The sequence below is a fragment of the Boleophthalmus pectinirostris genome, unplaced genomic scaffold (assembly GCF_026225935.1).
Source record: "Boleophthalmus pectinirostris isolate CB_2022bp ecotype Guang Dong unplaced genomic scaffold, ASM2622593v1 HiC_scaffold_12, whole genome shotgun sequence".
Classification (NCBI taxonomy): Eukaryota; Metazoa; Chordata; class Actinopteri; order Gobiiformes; family Gobiidae; genus Boleophthalmus; species Boleophthalmus pectinirostris.
In genome coordinates this window covers 28039452-28061534 of record NW_026571018.1, presented here as the reverse complement: position 1 = coordinate 28061534, position 22083 = coordinate 28039452, and the positions used below count along the sequence as shown (strand labels likewise).

At 38.3% G+C, this 22083-nt stretch overlaps 3 protein-coding genes across 3 annotated transcripts; all 3 read left to right on the top strand.

Moving 5' to 3' along the window:
• Positions 1-2190: 2190 nt before the first annotated feature.
• LOC110155888 (uncharacterized) lies at positions 2191-6466 on the top strand. Its single transcript, XM_020920065.2, has 2 exons — positions 2191-3153; positions 5456-6466. The coding sequence occupies exons 1-2, from the start codon at positions 2191-2193 to the stop codon at positions 6464-6466; spliced, it is 1974 nt and encodes a 657-aa protein (XP_020775724.2).
• Positions 6467-9995: 3529 nt separating this feature from the next.
• On the top strand, positions 9996-10964 carry LOC129407398 (olfactory receptor 5B2-like). The gene has a single exon (XM_055148259.1). The coding sequence runs from the start codon at positions 9996-9998 to the stop codon at positions 10962-10964; it is 969 nt and encodes a 322-aa protein (XP_055004234.1).
• Positions 10965-13058: 2094 nt separating this feature from the next.
• Positions 13059-14027, top strand: LOC110155867 (olfactory receptor 1-like). The gene has a single exon (XM_020920038.2). The coding sequence runs from the start codon at positions 13059-13061 to the stop codon at positions 14025-14027; it is 969 nt and encodes a 322-aa protein (XP_020775697.2).
• Positions 14028-22083: the final 8056 nt, after the last annotated feature.

Below are 22083 nucleotides of genomic sequence, written 5' to 3'. Positions count from 1 at the left end.
CTGCTGTTTGTTTCCACAGAATGATGTTCCTTTGATTATAATCTTCCACAGTATGGCATAAAAGTATCTCCATTAAAAATGTTCTGACATATGATTTTAATTTTCTATTTCCATGCAATCATTCAGGGGAAATACCACCTTCAGAAAGTTACATACTGCAGCTTTAACTAAATCACCATTTCAATGTGGTGACTGCTAAACACATTTTACTGAAGTCAACAGCCATAGGGTTCGATTTTTGGTTATAAATACAGCTTCAGTACAATTTTGATATTAACACTAAATTATGCAGTATAATTCTAGAATCATAATCAATACAAAAGTATGTTTTGTAGTGCAGTGTAATAACAATAATTTGTCTATCAATTCAAATTTTTGAATCTTTCTTTGTTTCTAATATGGCTAAAAAGAAAACATTAAAAAACATTATTGAATGTCAAGTAAATGGTATTCTATATAGGACAGCAGCTCTTCCGGGATAATTAAGACCTCCATTATATAAAATTAGGCAAGGCAAGGCAAGTTTATTTGTATAGCACAATTCATACACAGGGTATTTTAAAGTGCTTTACAGAATAACAAATACATTAAAATCACAATACAAACAAATCAAAACATAAATAATCATTATAAGATTAAAAAGAGAGAGAGAGACATTAAATGAGAGAGAAGAGTGTAGAATGAAAACCTTTCAGTCATATGCACAACTAATCAGAACTGTTTTGAATCAAAGTAGAGGCCTGTCTCACAGGAAAACTGTTCCAGGTTTTAACTGCACGAATCTGAAACGCTGACTCCCGGTGTTCAGTTCTGACTCTTTACACCAGCAGGAAGCCGGTCCCTGAGCTCCTCAGAGTGCAGATGATTCATATGGTACTAACATGTCAGAAATGTACTTTGGTGCTTGGCCATGGAGAGACTTGTATACAAGCAGAGCTGCTTTAAAGTCTATTCTCTGAGCCACAGGAAGTCAGTGCAGAGACTTGAGCACAGGACTTATGCACTTGTACTTCCTGGTTCAAGTCAAGACCCAAGTGGCAGCATTGTGGATTTATTGCAGCGTCTCACAGCTCATTTGGAGAGGCCAGTGAGAGGCCATTACAGTAGTCTAACCTACTGGAGACTAGCGCATGGATAAATCTCTACAAGTCTGCTTTAGCCTTCCGGCACTCCCTTTTCTGTTCCCTGACCGAGTCATCATTCCTCCACGGAGCTTTTTGCTTATCTTTAACCATTTTAACCTTCTTCAGGGCAATGGTGTCCAGAACATCCAAAACACTCGAAGTCACAGAGTTCAACAAAACATCAACATTAGAACATGAGGCAATTTCAAAGTGTATCATTTTAATGAACAGTCCACCTGTTTCATCATATACATTTATATACACTTTAAAACATCCTCAGAATAATCTAAATTAGAGTGGAGGCAAAATTAGGCCGTAATACACATACTTTAGTAATTAGTAGATGTAGCCTCCTAGGACCTGGCATCCACACATATATGTCCAACATACTGTGGGCTGTTCAGGCACTTAATAAATAGTTTTTGTTTTTTAGTTTTTGCAAATCATTATTCAGTTGTGACTTTATTGTGTTCCATCAAAATTATTAAAACATAAAATTATTGTTTTATATATCTGATGTGGACATAGTTTTTCTCAGAAACTATGTAAAATATAATTCTCCCAGTCAGCCCAAATAAAGAGAAATAACTAAAGCATACCATGCAAGAGTTTGGGTCCTAGGAGGTTAAATGCTAATAGTTTTAATTTAATTTTAGAATTAAAAAAAACAACAATGTTTAAAAATAGATGTGTAATATTTGGCGATAAATGGTCCATTAAAATCACTTACTCCATTTTACTTTTGCTTCCAGTTATTTTCCCAACCAATTTTTTATATTTTGTATCATTGTTATTTTTAATCTTTTACTTTATTTTATTCCAAAACATTCTCAAACATTTTATTACAGAAAAACATTTTATTATCTTTTTAAATCTAAAATCATTCCAAGTATTCCCTGATAAGTATACCCAGGCGTCCCTTACTCCCTGTTGGGAAATACTGGCTGACACTGTGTTAATAACATTTTTCTTATACCCAGAGGTGTCAGTGTAGAGCATATATAGCTGTTTCTGTCTACAAAAGAACAGAAATCAAAACCTTCTCTCTGTATGAATCTATGGAACAATGGAATTTTTTAACCCTGCTATTAACAACAAGAACATCACCTTTGTGCGGCCTGCTTTTTTCATTATCACAGGTTTATCAGGCATCTCTAACATCAAGCACTACTATGTCTTTCTGTTTATCGTCTACATTGTCTCTGTGATTGGCAACTCTTTCGTGATGGCTGTCATAGTTTTGGACCATAACTTAAAAACTCCAAAGTACATGGCTGTTTTTAACATGGCTTTTGTCGACTTAATTGGCAACACTGCTCTCGTGCCCAAACTCCTGGACATTTTCTTGTTCAACCGACCGTTTATTCGCTACAATGACTGCATGACTTATCTATTTTTCTGCTACACCTGTCTCTCAATGCAGTCTTTTAACCTGGCTGCTCTTGCTTATGACAGACTGATGGCTATAAGTTACCCGTTGCACTATCAAGTCAAGGTCACTAATACATTTATGCTTGGTTTGATAGGATTTCTTTGGCTATTCATCATACTCGCTGTTCTAATTGCGGTTGGACTCATTACAAGACTTTCGTTTTGCCAGTCTGTTGTTATAAATAGCTATTTTTGTGATCATGGTCAAATTTATAGACTTTCTTGCAATGACCACTTCCCCAGTTATGTTGTGAGCTGCTTATATCCCATACTAATATTCTGGCTTCCACTGGCATTCATTTTATTTAGCTATTTATACATTGGATTTACACTGGCTAAAGTTGCAACAGTGCGTGAAGGACTCAAAGCATTTAAGACATGCATTGGTCATCTATTACTAGTGGCAATTTATTTTATTCCATTACTGATTGTGTTTACTTTAATGGAGAAAATACAGCCAAATGCGAGAATTATAAATCTCTCTATGACGTCAGTCTTTCCTCCGATGTTGAACCCGATCATTTATGTGCTGCAAACCCAGGAAATCAAAGACTCGGTAAAGAGATTATTACATATGTGGAGAAAGTCTAAAATAGCAGTCCAAAATATTACTAAATAACACATGCATTTCAGACTCTTTTAGACTAAATACAAACTTCTCATATACTTGGTAACTTGAATATGTACTGATGCCTGATTTGATGTCACAATAAAATTTTCAAATGTATATTGAAGTTTTTAATGTTAACCTCCTGTAAAATAATATGTGATGGGTTACGTATCTTTAAATGGCAGGTGGCACATGGCAGGTTAGACTACAAATTTCTTCATATTTTAGTTAACATGATTATATTCAAAATTTGATCAGAAAATCTTGCCATATCTTCCTTGTGAGTAAATTGTCTTTTGGAAATTGCTGAGAATTGACAGCATACATAGTTATTCCATTTTAGAACTCATTACTTTCTGTATTTTATTTATTGTTTTCTACTTTTCTTCACAAAATGCCACTTGATAATGTAAAATGATTGATGTAAAATTATATATTTGAATATTTTCTCCAGATACTATTACACCAAATTAAGTCTAAATTAGAAACATATTCAAATACACTTAAATAAACTTGCTTAAAATCTGTGTTTTGCTGTGAGCTATATTAGCGATTCAGTCAATTATTTTAGCATTATGAGAGAAAAAGTGAATGTATTGTTATTCTAATAAAGTAACATACATAAAAGGAAAAGTAAGGTAGTAAAGTTGTAATGTTGTTTTGTCATCTGAATGAATGCAAACATTTGAGCTGTTGTCCATTGTGTATGGAGTCAGCCCGCAGGCCAAGGGCAAATGAGAGGAAAAGCCCCATTTCAAGCATCATGTGAGCTGCTCTTGTGTTAAAGTAGAAGTGAAATAAATGCTGAAAAAGCTGATGATAAACAGGTGATCCAGTCTGTGTTATTGAGATATACTGTATAAATGTGTCTAAAGCAGAACTGGCAGGTGACACATAAAAAACACCTCCTCGAGGTTGTTAAGATGTGTGCAGCTGGAGGTGACACTCGCCTCATACAGTCCTGTGAGAGTTTTTGTTTAGCTCAGCGGGTCACTGTGTGGGTGCACACTGATGGTCCGGTCATGTGACACCGAGCATGTCCTTTCCCGACATCGCTAACAACAATTACTCATTTACTTATACAGTGCAAATAATAGTGACCCCAAATCTGAGACTTGTTTAACCCCCATGTAATTTTGACACACTTAAACCCATTAACCTTTTACACACTGTTCTTTTCCCTAATTTAGCAGAGCTGCAGACAACATTTTAAATTACTGTATAATGTGTTGTAATATAAAACAACAGGACTCGAGTTGACTGACTGTATATAGACAAATCTTCTTTGCCAGACAACCATGATATTTAGCCTGGCACATTCACACATTGAGGCAAACTCAATGGCCAGTGGTACACACTTCCAACCTCACTTTTGTCCATGTATCCCAGAGCAGAGCACCTGCTATAGTACCACCTTCAATTCTGAGCTTAAAGGTCCAATATTACACACAATTGACTCTTATGAGCTGAACATACTGTACCTGGAGATGTGTTTAGTTTCATTCACACATGTTTGTTTATTCCTGCTCATATTATATTATTCGTCTGTCTACATCTCCAAAACTCAAAATGCTCTGTTGCACGTTGTGATGTCATGAAGAGGTAGTTTTCAAGTTAACAGCTACCCTTTACCTTTTGATCAAAAGACAGTGGCAATTACGGAGCTGAAATGATTAATTATTAAAGAGCACAGCGTAAATATGCAGGACTTGTGTGTTAAATGTGTGAAAAAAACAAAACACAACCCTGGGTTTTTGATGAGGAAAAACATTATACCATAGATCAGAAAGTGGCGCAATATGGGCCCTTTAATGTAAAACACATCTTTAATCTGCTAAATAAATCTAAGACATTATTATTAACTCACTCAAGGCTGGTATCTTGATCTGAAGACTCAGAATCCAAATACTAGCACCTCTCAGCACACTGCATATTTTCCTTATTATGACTGTGTAAGTGAATGTAAATATTAGTATAAGAGTACATCTATTATTATTTGACTTTAGTTAGAACGATTTAGTTAGTTAGCTAGTTAACACATGTTTTGACTGTATTTATCTTGTTTTAGGTCATTACAGATCAAAATAATATAATGAAATATTCCAAATATTCCTTGAAACTAAGTATTATTGATTCAAACCATTAAACTAATATAGCTATGGCTTAACCTAAGTTAATTAGGTTAAAACTAAATTAATAACCTAAGTTTACAGTTGAAAACTTTTTGTTGTAGGGGACAGGAGTTGTGCTGTCATGGAGACAGTTATTTGGAAGGGGATTATAAAAAGAGAGGGCCACAGTCTCAGGCCAGTTCTATTTCATATATTCCCAAATGGAGTTTTTCAATTCTGCTCTGGGCAAGAACATCAGCTTTGTGCGTCCTCCGTACTTCATAATAACTGGTTTGATTGGGATTCCTCATGTGAACTATTACTATGGCGTTCTGTTTTTTATTTATGTTGGAAGCGTGATTGGAAATATCTCAGTGTTGGCTGTCATCATTTTGGACAATCACCTAAAAAGTCCTAAATATATTGCTGTATTTAATTTGATCTTGACAGATCTGTTAAATATTAGTGCTTTGGTACCAAAGGTTATTGACACGTTTCTATTTAAGCACAATGTGATTCCTTATGGTGAGTGTTTAGTGTACATGTTGTTCAATGTGGTGTTTGTGTCAATGCAGTCTCTTAATCTGGTTGTTCTTGCCATTGATAGACTAATAGCTATTGCTGCTCCTCTTCATTATCACATCAGAATTACAAAACAATGTATCATAAGCTTAATTGCTTTTTTCTGGATCTACTCCTTCACTCTTACTCTGGTGGCATTGGGTCTCATCACAAGAATATCCATTTGTGAATCTGTTATTCTAGCGAGTCATTACTGTGACCATGGCCCCATCTACCGCCTTGGCTGTAATGACGTGACCCCAAGCCGTGTCATTGCTACTTTTAACCCAGCCTTAAAACTCTGGGTTCCTCTGGTTTTCATTGTAGCGAGTTATGTTTATATTGGTTTCACTATATTCAAGATTTCAGTGCCAAAAGAACGAGTCAAGGCCCTGAAAACTTGTTCAGCTCACCTCAGCCTGGTTGCAATATACTACATTCCATTTATATTTGTGTTTCTGTATGGCTCAAAAGTTCCTACCAATGCACGAATTATGAGTCTGTCTATGACCACTATTGTACCACCAATGTTAAATCCAATCATTTATGTTTTACAGACCAAAGAAATACAGGATTCAATAAAAAAGCTGCTTAAACTTAAAAGGTTATCAGTGGTGGAAACAAAATAAAAAAAATATACACAATTCAAAATGATACATTTAACTATGACTATGAGCATGTGCCATTGTACAATGAAAACATAAACACTAATAAAACACATCTGATTTGACTTAACTTTGTGTTCACTATTTTTCATTGAAACCATAGATTGTGTGGATATAGCTAAGCCACTAGCCGCTGCATTCCAAATAGTTTATTCTAATAAAGTAACAAAGCAAAAGTAAGGTAGTAATGTTGTATTGCTTTTTATCATATGAATGAATACAAGCATTTGAGCTGTTGTTCATTATGTATTATTTATTTAATATGAACATGCAAAGTGCTAGACCTTATTTTCAAAACCTGTCCAAAGGGTTTTGGTACAGAAAGGTATGTTTAAAGGTTCTACACAAAAGCAGATAGGACAAATGAAAGCCCCATTTCAAACATCATGTGAGCTGCTCTTTTGTTAAAGTAGATGCACAGAGAAGTGAAATAAATGCTGAAAAAGCTGATGATAAACAGGCGATCCAGTCTGTGTACGATCACAGTCGAAATGTTACTGAGATATATTGTATAACTGTGTCTGAAGTAGAACTGGCAGGTGACAGAAAACGCTCCTTGAAGTTGTTATATATAATAGAGCCCGACCGATATGGATTTTGTTGTGGCCGATATGAAACTGATATAATGGGAGTTGGCGCTGCCGATAGCCGATATAATCGCCGATATATTTAGTGATGTAAAAATTCACTGTAAATATTGAATTGTTTAAAAAACTTAGGTTTGGCTCTAGTGGATTCTAAATTGGGTTTATTTAGGCAACATTTATTGTTATTCTGACTCTTTACATCATATTTACATACAGTAGATTGGCCTAATGGCATTTTTGCATCACATTCTAGCTACTAGTGATGGGTATTTCAGTTTTTTTTTTTTGAGAACTGGCTCTTTTGGCTCGGCTCACTAAAGCAGCTGGCTTTTTCGGCTCCCAAGTGACTCTTGAGATTGTTTTGTTGCAAGCAGGACTAAACTAAAACTGAACCAGGACTGAAAAAGGACTAAACCAGGACTAAAACAGATTTAAACCATGTGTGAAACAGGACTAAACCAGAACTGAACCAGGACTGAGTGTCGGGACTCGGTCTCTATCTCTCTCTCAAGACCAAGATTAGTCCTGGTTTATTCATTTTATGCTGAACAGCAGCCAAATATGCACTTTTTTTTTTTTTTTAATCCTATGCACACGCATATTTCTGAAAGTTTCGTTTTCAGCCGCTGCTGCTGTCAAACTACGGGTCTACAAGCGGCTTGAAGAGAAGAAATGAGAAAAAGAGAAAACACGGCTCCCAATAAGAAACATGCTCCCGTTGTTCGCTTCAAAGGGCCGACTCTAAGAGCCGCTTCGATCGCGACCGACCCATAACTCCTAGCTAGTAAACAATCGCTATTAGCCTTTAGCCGTAAAAACGTGCGCACCGCGGTAATTAATTATATGCATAAATGTGGATCATTCACACGTCTATTCACAGCTCATTTACATATCAATGCTGGTCCAGTAGCAAATATACGGACAATGTAGTCACTTTACAATAGGCCAATAGAAAACAGCCTGTTTATGTGCGGGAGCTACAGCAGCTAACAGCTAACTAGCTTCAAAGTTAACATATTTCCAACACTCACTGCTCACACAGGCTCCTCCTCACATCACAAGTCTGCACTAATAAAAGTCCTTTTAATCCAGACTCAAGACGATTGTCCGTAAAAAGAATATAATCTCAGTGTTGCGCACCGCTGCGGGTGTAAACAATAGCACGTGAGTGAAGTGACGTGACTCTGGGGGTGTGTTCAGGGACAGTACGGACACAGACAAATTACACCGCAAATAAATACTGATGCGGAGCCACATATTAGGACATTTATCTGTCTATAAATTGGATTATATCAACATAATGTAGAGAGTCTAAGATTTATAACGAGGTATAACATGCCCACGTGAAATATCGGCCCATATCAGCAAGCATATCGGCCGATAGCCGATATGTCTCCAGGTGCCCATATTAGCCGATAATATCGACCAGCCGATATATCGGTCGGGCTCTAATATATAATATTATAGATGTGTACAGCTGGAGGTGACACACGCCTTGTACAGCCCTGTGAGAGTTTTTGTTTAACTGACAGTAGATTTTAATGCTAATAATTTTTAGTCTTTACAATAAAAAAAGCAGCAATGTTTAAAAATGTTTGTGTAATATTTGGTGATAATTGGTCCATTAAAATCACTTATTCCATTTTACTTTGGCTTCCAGTTATTTTTCCAACCTTTTTTATTTTTTGTTATTATTATTTTGAATCTTTATTTTACTCCAAACCATGCTCAAACATTTTATTACAGAAAAACATTTTTATTATCTTTTAAAATCTTAAATTATTACAGACATTCCCTGATAAGTATACCCAGGTGTCCCTGTACCCCCGGTTGGGAAACACTGGCTGATACTGTGTTAATAACATTTTTCTTATGCACAGGTGTGTCAGTGTAGAGCATATACAGCTGTTTCCATCTACAAGAGAACAGAAATCAAAACTTCTCTCTGTATGAATCTATGGAACCATGGAATTTTCAACCCTGCTACTAACAACAAGAACATCACCTTTGTGCAGCCTGTTTTTTTCATTATTCTCTGTTGCACCTTGTGATGTCATGAAAAGGCAGTTTTCAAATTAACAGCTACATTTTACCTTTTGACCAATAGAGACTGGCCATTGTGGGGCTGAAATTATCCAGATTATTCTAGTGAAGGTGTATGCAGTTTAAAAACACAGTGGAGCACTTCCTGTATGAGCACATGACGTCACAAGGTGGGACAGTGTTTTCTTTGAGAGAAGAGCACAGCCTAAATATGCAGGACTTGTGTGTTAAATATGTGTGAATAAAACAAAGCACAACCCTGGGTTTTTGATGAGGAAAAACATTGTACCATAGATCAGAATGGGTCGTAATATAGGCCCTTTAATGAATGGCACATTGTAAAACACATCTTTAATCTGCTAAATAAATCTGAGACAACAGTATTAACTCACTCAAGGCTGGTATCTTGATCTTAAGACAGTTTTAATGAATAATAAGACTCAGAATCCAAATACTAGCACCTGTCAGCAAGCTCTGCATATTTTCCTTATTATGACTGTGTAAGTGACTGTAAATATTAGTATAAGAGTACATCCATTATTATTTGACTTAAGTTAGGACTAATGTTCCTGTAAATTAACTTTTTTTTACTATATGTATCTTGTTTTAGGTCATTACAGATCAAAACAATATAATGAAATATTCCAAATATTCCTCGAAACTAAGTATTATCGATTCAAACCATTAAACTAATGTAGCTATGGCTTTTTGGAATTCAACAACAACAACATCCTAAGTTTACCGTTGAAAACATTTTGTTGTAGGGGACAGGAGTTGTGCTGTCATGGAGACAGTTATTTGGAAGGGGATTATAAAAAGAGAGGGCCACAGTCTCAGGCCAGTTCTATTTCATATATTCCCAAATGGAGTTTTTCAATTCTGCTCTGGGCAAGAACATCAGCTTTGTGCGTCCTCCGTATTTCATAATAACTGGTTTGATTGGGATTCCTCATGTGAACTATTACTATGGCGTTCTGTTTTTTATTTATGTTGGGAATGCATTTGGAAATATCTCAGTGTTGGCTGTCATCATTTTGGACAATCACCTGAAAAGTCCTAAATATATTGCTGTATTTAACTTGATCTTGACAGATCTGTTAAATATTAGTGCTTTGGTACCAAAGGTTATTGACACATTTCTATTTAAGCACAATGTGATTCCTTATGGTGAGTGTTTAGTGTACATGTTGTTTAACGTGGTGCTTGTGTCAATGCAGTCTCTTAATCTGGTTGTTCTTGCCATTGATAGACTAATAGCTATTGCTGCTCCTCTTCATTATCACGTCAAAACTACAAAACAGTTTATCATAAGCTTAATTGTTTTTTTCTGGATCTACTCCTTTAGTCTTACTCTGGTGGCATTGGGTCTCCTCACAAGAATATCCATTTGTGAATCTGTTATTCTAGCGAGTCATTACTGTGACCATGGCCTCATCTACCGCCTTGGCTGTAATGACGTGACCCCAAGCCGTATCATTGCTACTTTTAACCCAGCCTTAAAACTCTGGGTTCCTCTGGTTTTCATTGTAGCGAGTTATGTTTATATTGGCTTCACTATATTCAAGATTTCAGTGCCAAAAGAACGAGTCAAGGCGCTGAAAACTTGTTCAGCTCACCTCAGCCTGGTTGCAGTGTACTACATTCCACTCATATTTGTGCTTCAGTTTGTCTCAAAAATTCCTACCAATGCACGCATTATGAGCTGGTCTATGACCACTATTGTACCACCAATGTTAAATCCAATCATTTATGTTTTACAGAGCAAAGAAATACAGGATTCAATAAAAAAGCTGCTTAAACTTAAAAGGTTATCAGTGGTGGAAACAAAATAAAAAATTACACAATTCAAAATGATACATTTAACTATGACTATGAGCATGTGCCATTGTACAATGAAAACATAAACGCTAATAAAACACATCTGTTTTGACTTATCTTTGTGTTCAATATTTTTAATTGAAACCATAGATTGTGTGGATATAGCTAAGCCACTAGCCGCTGCATTCCAAAATAGTTTATTCTAATAAAGTAACAAAGCAAAAGTAAGGTAGTAATGTTGTATTGTTTTTTATCATCTGAATGAATACAAGCATTTGAGCTGTTGTTCATTATGTATTATTTATTTAATATGAACATGCAAAGTGCTAGACCTAATTTTCAAAACCTGTCCATAGGACGTTTTAAATGGTTTTGGTACAGAAAGGTATTTTTAAAGGTTCTGCACAAAAGTGGACAGGACAAATGAGAGGAAAGCCCCATTTCAAACATCATGTGAGCTGCTCTTGTGTTAAAGTAGATGCACAGAGAAGTGAAATAAATGCTGAAAAAGCTGATGATAAACAGGCGATCCAGTCTGTGTACGATCACAGTCGAAATGTTACTGAGATATATTGTATAACTGTGTCTAAAGCAGAACTGGCAGGTGACAGAAAACGCTCCTTGAGGTTGTTGTATGTAATGTTATAGATGTGTACAGCTGGAGGTGACACATGCCTTGTACAGCCCTGTGAGAGTTTTTATTTAACTGACAGTAGATTGTAATGCTAATAATTTTTAGTCTTTACAATAAAAAAAGCAGCAATGTTTAAAAATGTTTGTGTAATATTTGGTGATAATTGGTCCATTAAAATCACTTATTCCATTTTACTTTGGCTTCCTGTTATTTTTCCAACCTTTTTTATTTTTTGTTATTATTTTGAATCTTGTACTTTATTTTACTCCAAACCATGCTCAAACATTTTATTACAGAAAAACATTTTTATTATCTTTTAAAATCTTAAATTATTACAGACATTCCCTGATAAGTATACCCAGGTGTCCCTGTACCCCCGGTTGGGAAACACTGGCTGATACTGTGTTAATAACATGTTTCTTATGCACAGGTGTGTCAGTGTAGAGCATATACAGCTGTTTCCATCTACAAGAGAACAGAAATCAAAACTTCTCTCTGTATGAATCTATGGAACCATGGAATTTTCAACCCTGCTACTAACAACAAGAACATCACCTTTGTGCAGCCTGTTTTTTTCATTATTCTCTGTTGCACCTTGTGATGTCATGAAGAGGTAGATTTCAAATTAACAGCTACATTTTACCTTTTGACCAATAGAGACTGGCCATTGTGGGGCTGAAATTATCCAGATTATTCTAGTGAAGGTGTATGCAGTTTAAAAACACAGTGGAGCACTTCCTGTATGAGCACATGACGTCACAAGGTGGGACAGTGTTTTCTTTGAGAGAAGAGCACAGCCTAAATATGCAGGACTTGTGTGTTAAATATGTGTGAATGAAAAAAACACAACCCTGGGTTTTTGATGAGGAAAAACATTGTACCATAGATCAGAATGGGTCGTAATATAGGCCCTTTAATGAATGGCACATTGTAAAACACATCTTTAAGCTGCTAAATAAATCTGAGACAACAGTATTAACTCACTCAAGGCTGGTATCTTGATCTTAAGACAGTTCTAATGAATAATAAGACTCAGAATCCAAATACTAGCACCTGTCAGCAAGCTCTGCATATTTTCCTTATTATGACTGTGTAAGTGAATGTAAATATTAGTATAAGAGTACATCTATTATTATTTGACTTAAGTTAGGACTAATGTTCCTGTAAATTAACTTTTTTTATTATATGTATCTTGTTTTAGGTCATTACAGATCAAAACAATATAATGAAATATTCCAAATATTCCTCGAAACTAAGTATTATCGATTCAAACCATTAAATTAATGTAGCTATGGCTTTTTATGGCTTTTTATGGCTTTTTGGAACTCAACAACAACAATAACCTAAGTTTACCGTTGAAAACATTTTGTTGTAGGGGACAGGAGTTGTGCTGTCATGGAGACAGTTATTTGGAAGGGGATTATAAAAAGAGAGGGCCGCAGTCTCAGGCCAGTTCTATTTCATATATTCCCAAATGGAGTTTTTCAATTCTGCTCTGGGCAAGAACATCAGCTTTGTGCGTCCTCCGTACTTCATAATAACTGGTTTGATTGGGATTCCTCATGTGAACTATTACTATGGCATTCTGTTTTTTATTTATGTTGGGAATGTATTTGGAAATATCTCAGTGTTGGCTGTCATCATTTTGGACAATCACCTGAAAAGTCCTAAATATATTGCTGTATTTAATTTGATCTTGACAGATCTGTTAAATATTAGTGCTTTGGTACCAAAGGTTATTGACACATTTCTATTTAAGCACAATGTGATTCCTTATGGTGAGTGTTTAGTGTACATGTTGTTCAATGTGGTGTTTGTGTCAATGCAGTCTCTTAATCTGGTTGTTCTTGCCATTGATAGACTAATAGCTATTGCTGCTCCTCTTCATTATCACGTCAAAACTACAAAACAGTTTATCATAAGCTTAATTGTTTTTTTCTGGATCTACTCCTTTAGTCTTACTCTGGTGGCATTGGGTCTCCTCACAAGAATATCCATTTGTGAATCTGTTATTCTAGCGAGTCATTACTGTGACCATGGCCTCATCTACCGCCTTGGCTGTAATGACGTGACCCCAAGCCGTATCATTGCTACTTTTAACCCAGCCTTAAAACTCTGGGTTCCTCTGGTTTTCATTGTAGCGAGTTATGTTTATATTGGTTTCACTATATTCAAGATTTCAGTGCCAAAAGAACGAGTCAAGGCGCTGAAAACTTGTTCAGCTCACCTCAGCCTGGTTGCAATGTACTACATTCCACTCATATTTGTGCTTCAGTTTGTCTCAAAAATTCCTACCAACGCACGAATTATGAGTCTGTCTATGGCCACTATTGTGCCACCAATGTTAAATCCAATCATTTATGTTTTACAGAGCAAAGAAATACAGGATTCAATAAAAAAGCTGCTTAAACTTAAAAGGTTATCAGTGGTGGAAACAAAATAAAAAATTACACAATTCAAAATAATACATTTAACTATGACTATGAGCATGTGCCATTGTACAATGAAAACATAAACGCTAATAAAACACATCTGTTTTGACTTAACTTTGTGTTCACTATTTTTAATTGAAACCATAGATTGTGTGGATATAGCTAAGCCACTAGCCACTGCATTCCAAATAGTTTATTCTAATAAATTAACAAAGCAAAAGTAAGGTAGTAATGTTGTATTGTTTTTTATCATCTGAATGAATACAAGCATTTGAGCTGTTGTTCATTATGTATTATTTATTTAATATGAACATGCAAAGTGCTAGACCTAATTTTCAAAACCTGTCCATAGGAAGTTTTAAAGGGTTTTGGTACAGAAAGGTATTTTTAAAGGTTCTACACAAAAGTGGACAGGACAAATGAGAGGAAAGCCCCATTTCAAACATCATGTGAGCTGCTCTTGTGTTAAAGTAGATGCACAGAGAAGTGAAATAAATGCTGAAAAAGCTGATGATAAACAGGCGATCCAGTCTGTGTACGATCACAGTCGAAATGTTACTGAGATATATTGTATAACTGTGTCTAAAGCAGAACTGGCAGGTGACAGAAAACGCTCCTTGAGGTTGTTGTATGTAATGTTATAGATGTGTACAGCTGGAGGTGACCCGCGCCTTGTACAGCCCTGTGAGAGTTTTTGTTTAACTGACAGCAGATTTTAATGCTGATGGTTTTAAGTCTTTACAACAAAAAAAGCAGCAATGTTTAAAAATGTTTGTGTAATATTTGGTGATAATTGGTCCATTAAAATCACTTATTCCATTTTACTATTTTTCAAACCTTTTTTATTTTTGTTATTATTATTTTGAATCTTGTACTTTATTTTACTCCAAACCATGTTCAAACATTTTATTACAGAAAAACATTTTTATTATCTTTTAAAATCTTAAATTATTACAGACATTCCCTGATTAGTATACCCAGGTGTCCCTGTACCCCCGGTTGGGAAATACTGGCTGACACTGTGTTAATAACATTTTTCTTATGCCCTGGGGCGTCAGTGTAGAGCATATACAGCTGCTTCCGTCTATAAAAGAACAGAAATCAAAACTTCTCTCTGTATGAATCTATGGAACGATGGAATTTTCAGCCCTGCTACTAACATGTAATAGCCTGGATAGCAACCTTAGAGGTACAAGAGGAACATAGTAGAGCTGAGCCGATTTGTAGTGCAGATCCCAAGTGCACTTATTCCATAGCCCAGACAAAAAAAAAACAAAAGAAAAAGAAAAATATTTACAAAATACAAAAGTTAAAAACAGGCATGGCAGTAACCTGCACTCACACAGCACCTTCCTCTGACAAAGGTGAGGCTGGCTCCTTTTATAGGCCTTCTCCTCTAATTGGGTGAGCTCAACTTAACATGCAGGTAAGTTCCAATCATTTAACATTCAATATTTAAAACTTAGGTATCAAAAAACAGTGCAACACATATTAAATTACATCTAAATACAAATATATATATTTTTTTTATTAACAGTGTTTTTTATTAGCAGTGTTAAAAGTTAAAAAAGTTAAAAATCTCTGTGCTCCCCTCCTCCTAACAAAATGGTCACCTGCCCCGGAACCTTGTTAAGGTGCTTCGGCTCCCCGGGGATTCTTTTGGCCATAACACCTGAGGCAGACCACTGGATACAGTATTGCTGCTTGTAGCTGCCTCCAGTTGACGTAGTGGTCACTCACTGGAACTTCAGCAGAAAAAATCCCATGGGCCGAAAGAAGATTTTTCTCATAGAGTGTGTTAGGCGTGTTCTTTCAATAACTACTAGACTCAATCAATTTAAATTACAAAAATTTATTCCCCTGACAATACAATTCTAATACAGAGCTCTGGGTCAAATCGCTATCCCTGATGACTCCTATGAAGCAGGTCTTATGCCAGGCAATCTGACTGCCTGCCTGTCCCTCAACCCAGTTTTTATAAACACAACAGTATGAATATGCAAATAATATGTTGAGCAGGTTCCCGCCTTGAATCGTTGCCTTGAAGTGTCAGCATTTCTTCTTTGGGGGAAGTGACAACCCCCTCCAAACCATTGTAAATCACACCAAGTCTGTTTAGATAAGCTAGCTGGTTATCTCCACAGTCCCAGTTCTGCAAAGGAATTTGCTTAGAAGCACATAGGTTACCCATTATGTAGGAAACACAATGGTACTATTCACCAAATAAGATCTCAGTGTTTAAGTTTCAACTCAGTGTGTAACTTCAATAAACAATATTCAGACCACCACTTGATATAGCCTTCAAGCGCAATGTAATCACAAACTGCTCGTGTTTGTCTGACAGGTCACCTACAGCTTTCAACAATATCGGATTTGTTGGCGATTTTTACCTATTTTTAGATCATAAACTTTTTCTCGCTCAAAATCCTTCAGTTGTCTTAAAAAAATGCTTTATATTCGTTAGCTCCGGCTCCGCTCTAGCTCCTCTCGCTCTGATTGGTCAAAGTGATCACGTGATACACGAGCCCGCACTCCGTGTGTGTGGTTGCGTGCATTCGTGTGTGCCCATGGGAGAAAAGAGCACTACTGTGCATGCTCGGTGGGCCCACAGCCACCGGAAGTACCTAGCCATGCTAGGCTAATCTGGGATCATGCTCCATTGAGCTCAGCCCATTGACTTGAATGGGCGGCCATTTTGGAACCTGGGGGCTTGAGGTAAGTACATTCATTTTAGCCACAATCACTTAAATTAAATACACTTATTTCTTTCACTTATTTCCTTTTCTTTTACAGGTTACTTCACAACAATCTGCACAACAATCAATTATTCAATAAGTATTTTTAAACTTTGTTTCTGTTTCTCATTATCTCACCTGTTAACTAGCACTGGGCCCATGTAATGGACTAGCTATATTACATTTCCTCTCCCCTCTTTTAAGGGTACAGTACCTCTATTCTTCATATACTCTAGACAAGGAATCAGCTACAACATTGGACTTGCCAGGCTTATAGTGGATTGTGAAGTTAAATGCTTGAAGGGCCAGTACAATGAATACAATGAATACCTGGTTTCTCTGTCCAGTAGTTTTCTGCTCAAAAGCAAAACTGGCCAAACTCCACCTAGGCCCACTCCAGATGCATCAGTTTGCAGAGTAAAATGTTTGTTGAAGTCGAAGGTCTGCAGCACTGTGTGGTTGTTTAGGGCCTCCTTTAGATCCCTGAAAGCATAATCACATTGGCCCGTCCATTTTACATTGCTGACATCTTGGTGAGGACATTGAGCACAACTGAGTGGTCTGAAGGGGATGAATTTTCTGTACCAGCCGATGAGCCCAAGGACACTCTTCACTTTTTTTTTGGTGGCTGGAATGGGGAAAGAATGAATAGCCTCCATTTTTCCCACCTGGGGCCTGAGTTTGCCGTGTCCAGTGACAAAACCCAGGTACTCCACCTCTCTCTGAACCAGACAGCATTTTGGGGGGTTGATGGTTAGGTCAGCAGACTTTATGCCCTGCAGAACTTGTTTTAGATGAGCCATGTGTTCCTCCCAGGTTTGGCTGTAGATTACAACATCGTCCAAGTATGCAGCTGCAAAGTCTGAAACATCTCTCAAAACATAGTCCATCAGTCTTTGAAAGGTGGCTGGCGCCCCCTAGAGTCCAAATGGCATGACTCTAAATTGGTACATACCAAAAGGAGGCGAGGAGAAAATTCCTTCAGTTCTGAAGAAGCAGAACTGAAGAAGCAGCTTGGATGAGCTGTGAAACGTCTTCAACTAAACTAACTTTTGTCCAGTCGACTAAATGAAATTTCTCCTCGCGTAGGATTCTACCTGGACGACTGAGGGATTCTTCACATACCAAAAGGAGTTTTAAAAGCTGTCAGCTCATGGACCTCTGGATGTAATGCCACTTGCCAGTAGCCTTTGCTTAAGTCTAAGGTGGTGATGTACTTGGCCTGCCCCACTCGCTCAACCATCTCGTCAACCCTAGGCATTAGGTAAGGTTCACACAATGAAATAGCATTCAGGTACCAAAAGTCTATGCAAAATCTCAGTGAGCCATTCTTTTTGGGCACCAGAACCACTGGACTGCACCACTCACTATTTGAGACCTCAATTATGCCCAGGCCAATTTAATTTCCTTTTTCAAAGATTGCACCAACCGCTCAGAAATTCTGTAGCTCTTTTGGCATGAAGGAGCCTCTTTCATCAGCCGGATGTTGTGCTGGACCAGGTCTGTATAACCAGGTGAGTCTCTGAACAGCTCTGGGTCAATGAGAGGAGTCACTTGTCTCTGTTGGGAGATAGACAGATGTGACGTGTCTATGATTTGTGACTCACGCAGGTTTCCAGACATGAACTTCTCTGGTGTCTCGTCATCCTGCACAGCACGGATCAAGAACTGAGAGATGGATTCCTGGTGGGACTGAAATTCTTTTAACAAGTTCATATGGAATGTCTTGTGCTTTTTGGTTCTGTCAGGCATATAAAGTTCATATGTGACTTTACCCAGTCTTCTAGTAATTTCATACGGACTGTGCCATTTGGAGAGGAGATTGCTTTAGAGGTGGGGAGGAGAAGTAGTACTTTTTGGCCACGTTCAAAGCTTCGTTCTCTGGCTTTACGGTCATACCAGGTCTTTTGGCTTTGTTGAGCAGTCCTCAAAGTCTCTTGTGCCAGGGCAGACATTTCCTCCAGGCATTGCCTAATTTTCACCACATAGGCCACCACGTTCTCTTCAGAGGGGGTTGGGTTCTCCCAGTGGTCCTTGAGGAGGTTGAGTAGCCCCCTTACTTGGCGTCCATAGAGGAAGTCGAATGGCGACAACCCAGTTGAGGCCTGTGGCACTTCGCGGTATGCGAATAGCAGGTACGGCAACCTCTGGTCCCAGTCTACTCCTGAGTGAGACACAAACTTATGCAGCATATTTCAAAGTCTGGTTGTACCGCTCAACTAGCCCATCTGTCTGGGGGTGGTATGGGGTGGTCCTAATACCCTTAATCCCAAGGAACTTGTAAACCTGCTGTAATAACCTAGGCATAAAGTTTGTCCCACAGTCTGTCAAAACCTCCCTTGGTATTCCCACCCTGGAAAACAGCTGTAATAAACAGTTAGCAACAGTTCTGGCTTTGATTGTTTTCAAAGGGAACACTTCAAGGTACTGGGTTGCATAATCACAGAGAACTAAAATGTACTTGTTCCCTGAACTGCTGCGTTCTAATGACCCCACTATGTCCATTCCTATTCTGTCAAATGGAGTTTCAAAGATGGGTAGCAGTGGCAACATAGCAAGAGGGGCTTTGTGGGACGAGGTAAGTTGACATATTTCACATGAACTACAAAATTTGGAAATGTCTTTCTACATGTCCGGCCAAACAAATCTGCTTGCAATTCTGCAGAATTTTTTTTTTAAAGCCATGTATCCCGCTCATGGCACAGAATGACCGAGCTCCTTTACTTTTGCCTGAAATGGTTGGGTAATGCTAAGGCTTCAACAGTGCCCTTGCATTGATACAAAATGCCTGCTTTAATAATGTATGTTGCTTCCTCTAAACATCCTGGACTGCCCCTTTTAACCCCTTCAACTTAACTTTTTGAAACCAGGGTTTTAGGCTTACATCATTCGTTTGGAGATTGGCTACATCTGGTGGGAGTTCAAACTCAATTTGGAGAGGAGGTTTGGTTGTTTTTTCAGTGTGTTTGCTAGCAGTGACTTTTAACTTTTCACGTCTTTTCTGTGCTTTGGATTTAACAGGTTTTTCTCTTAAGGGCCGTTCACACCAAGGAGTCAAAGTGTCCAGTTTCTATGTAAAGTCTATGTGGACGCGCGACTAGAGCGTCCTACGTTTTTGCGGCGCGTCAGCGAGGCGAGAATCTGGCGTCGACGCGTGTCTAAGGTGTCAGCTTCAAGAAGTTGAAAATGCTGAACTTTTCGCATCAGAAGCGCTGCGTCAAACAATCAGGGATGAGTATCCAGTGATGGAGCAACTTTATTATCAGGAAGAAAGACCCGAGAACCAGAGCGAGAGCCACAAACATGAGTGGAGAATAGATATATATGCCACAATCACTGAGCCGATCTCGAGGACTACACCAGGACCGGATCAGGACTAAACCAGGACTAGACCGAGACTAGACCGAGACTGGACTAGGACTAAACCAAGACTAGACCGGGACTAAACAAGGACTAGACCGGGAATAGACCGTGATTAGACCGGGACTAGACCGTGATTAGACCGGGACCAGACTGGTATTAGACCAGGACTAGACCGGGACTAGACTGGTATTAGACCAGGACTAGACCGGGTCTAGACCAGGACTAAACCAGGACTGATCCAGTGTCATTAGCAGAGTATAAATATATATACGCCCCAGTCGTCAACCCTATCTCCTCTGCTGATGTTTTATGTCATAAAAACACGAAACACAGTCTCTATCAGTCTGGTCTGACATTGTTTCGGGAAAAGAGCAGGACCGGGCTCTTGTTTCCAGGGCAATGGACGCGCGTCAAGTATTTTTCTCCCGTTCGTCCACGGCGTCAAAGACGCGCGTTGGGGGTGTCCAAACTCAAATGCAAAGGCATCCAAATAGAGGCATCAAGGCGTTTTTTGACGCTTTGGTGTGAACGGCCCTTTACAGGTTCAAGATCCTTCCCTTAGAATGGTAACTCTTGTAAAGACTCTTTTACATACTGAGCTCTGGTAATGACCGTTTTATAAGCTCTAGCTGGCTCTGCTTTTTCAGGTACGTTTACCGGTGGATTCACAGATAGGTTCTCAGGTAGGTTTTTACGTAGATTAGAGTTTTCATTTAAGGAGTTAGTTCGGTTTAGGTTCTCAGGTGAGTTTTCCGATTCTTGCACCAAATCCAGCAAAATTGGCATGTTTTTACCAAGAATCACATCAAATGGCAAGTTTGGCACTAAAGCCACTGACATTAGAAATGTCTGGCCCCCAACTGTCAATTAAACCTCTGCTGTGGGATACTGGTGTTCATCCCCATGAATACAGCTAATGCTAGTTTTGTCCTCATTGTATTTTTCCCTTGACACCAGGCTGGACAAAACCACAGACTGAAACCCACCCATATCTAATAGTGCTATAGTACGGTGGCCATTAATCAGGACTGGTGAGCTCCGAGCCCTCTGGGTTGTTACAAAATGGCTGGGCAAAACAGGTCTAGGCACTGCACAGTTAAGAGGTGGCTTAAGGACAGGAATATTGGGTGTGGCCTAGACCATCACACAAGTAACTGTGTGAATTGCCAAGGTCTAGACACTGCCCTAGTCTGACCAAAATCCATTCACCCCCATTGGACTTACTTTGGGCTTGTTCTCTGTGTCCGTGTTCTTGGTCTCGACCTCTTTGGACTTGGAAGGAGTTCTGTTCATAGGTGGTCTGGTTGAGTCCTTTCCGTGCAGCTAGGAAGGCCTGTGCCAATTCAGCTGCTTTCTCTGCTGTCTTGGGGTCATGTTCACGCATCCACACTTTGAACTCCGGTTGAACCATTCTCAGAAACTGCTCCAAAATCAAAGTCTCTGACATCTCCTTTTTTGTAGATTTTTTGGGTTTGACACATTTTGCGAACAGGTCCTTCAGTCGTACATAAAGCTCCTTTGGGGTTTTGTCTTGGAAGATCTCTGTGGAGTGGAATCTCTGATGGTAAGTCTCTGAAGTTATTTCATATTTTGTCAATATTGCTGCTTTAACTTTTTCATAATCCTCAGCATCAGCAAAGTCCATCTGACTATACGCACTGCGGGCCTTGCCTGTGAGTAGAGGCACTAGGCCCACTCATCTCTTGGCCATTTGTAGACCTGAGCCATTCTTTCAAATGTGGTGAGAAAATGTTCTATGTCATCAGGTGAGAGAGGTAATAGCTTTTGGCTATCTCAATTTCTTGCTCTTGGTCTTGTCCTTCGATGACGCGAGTCACCAAAGACTGCATTTCCTTCATCTGGTGCTGCATGTTTTTCCATTTCATTTCTTGTTGTGCTGCCGCTTTTTCTAGATGCAGATTTCTGGCTGCCTGGGACTGTGTGAGTGACATTACCAGCGCGGTCAACT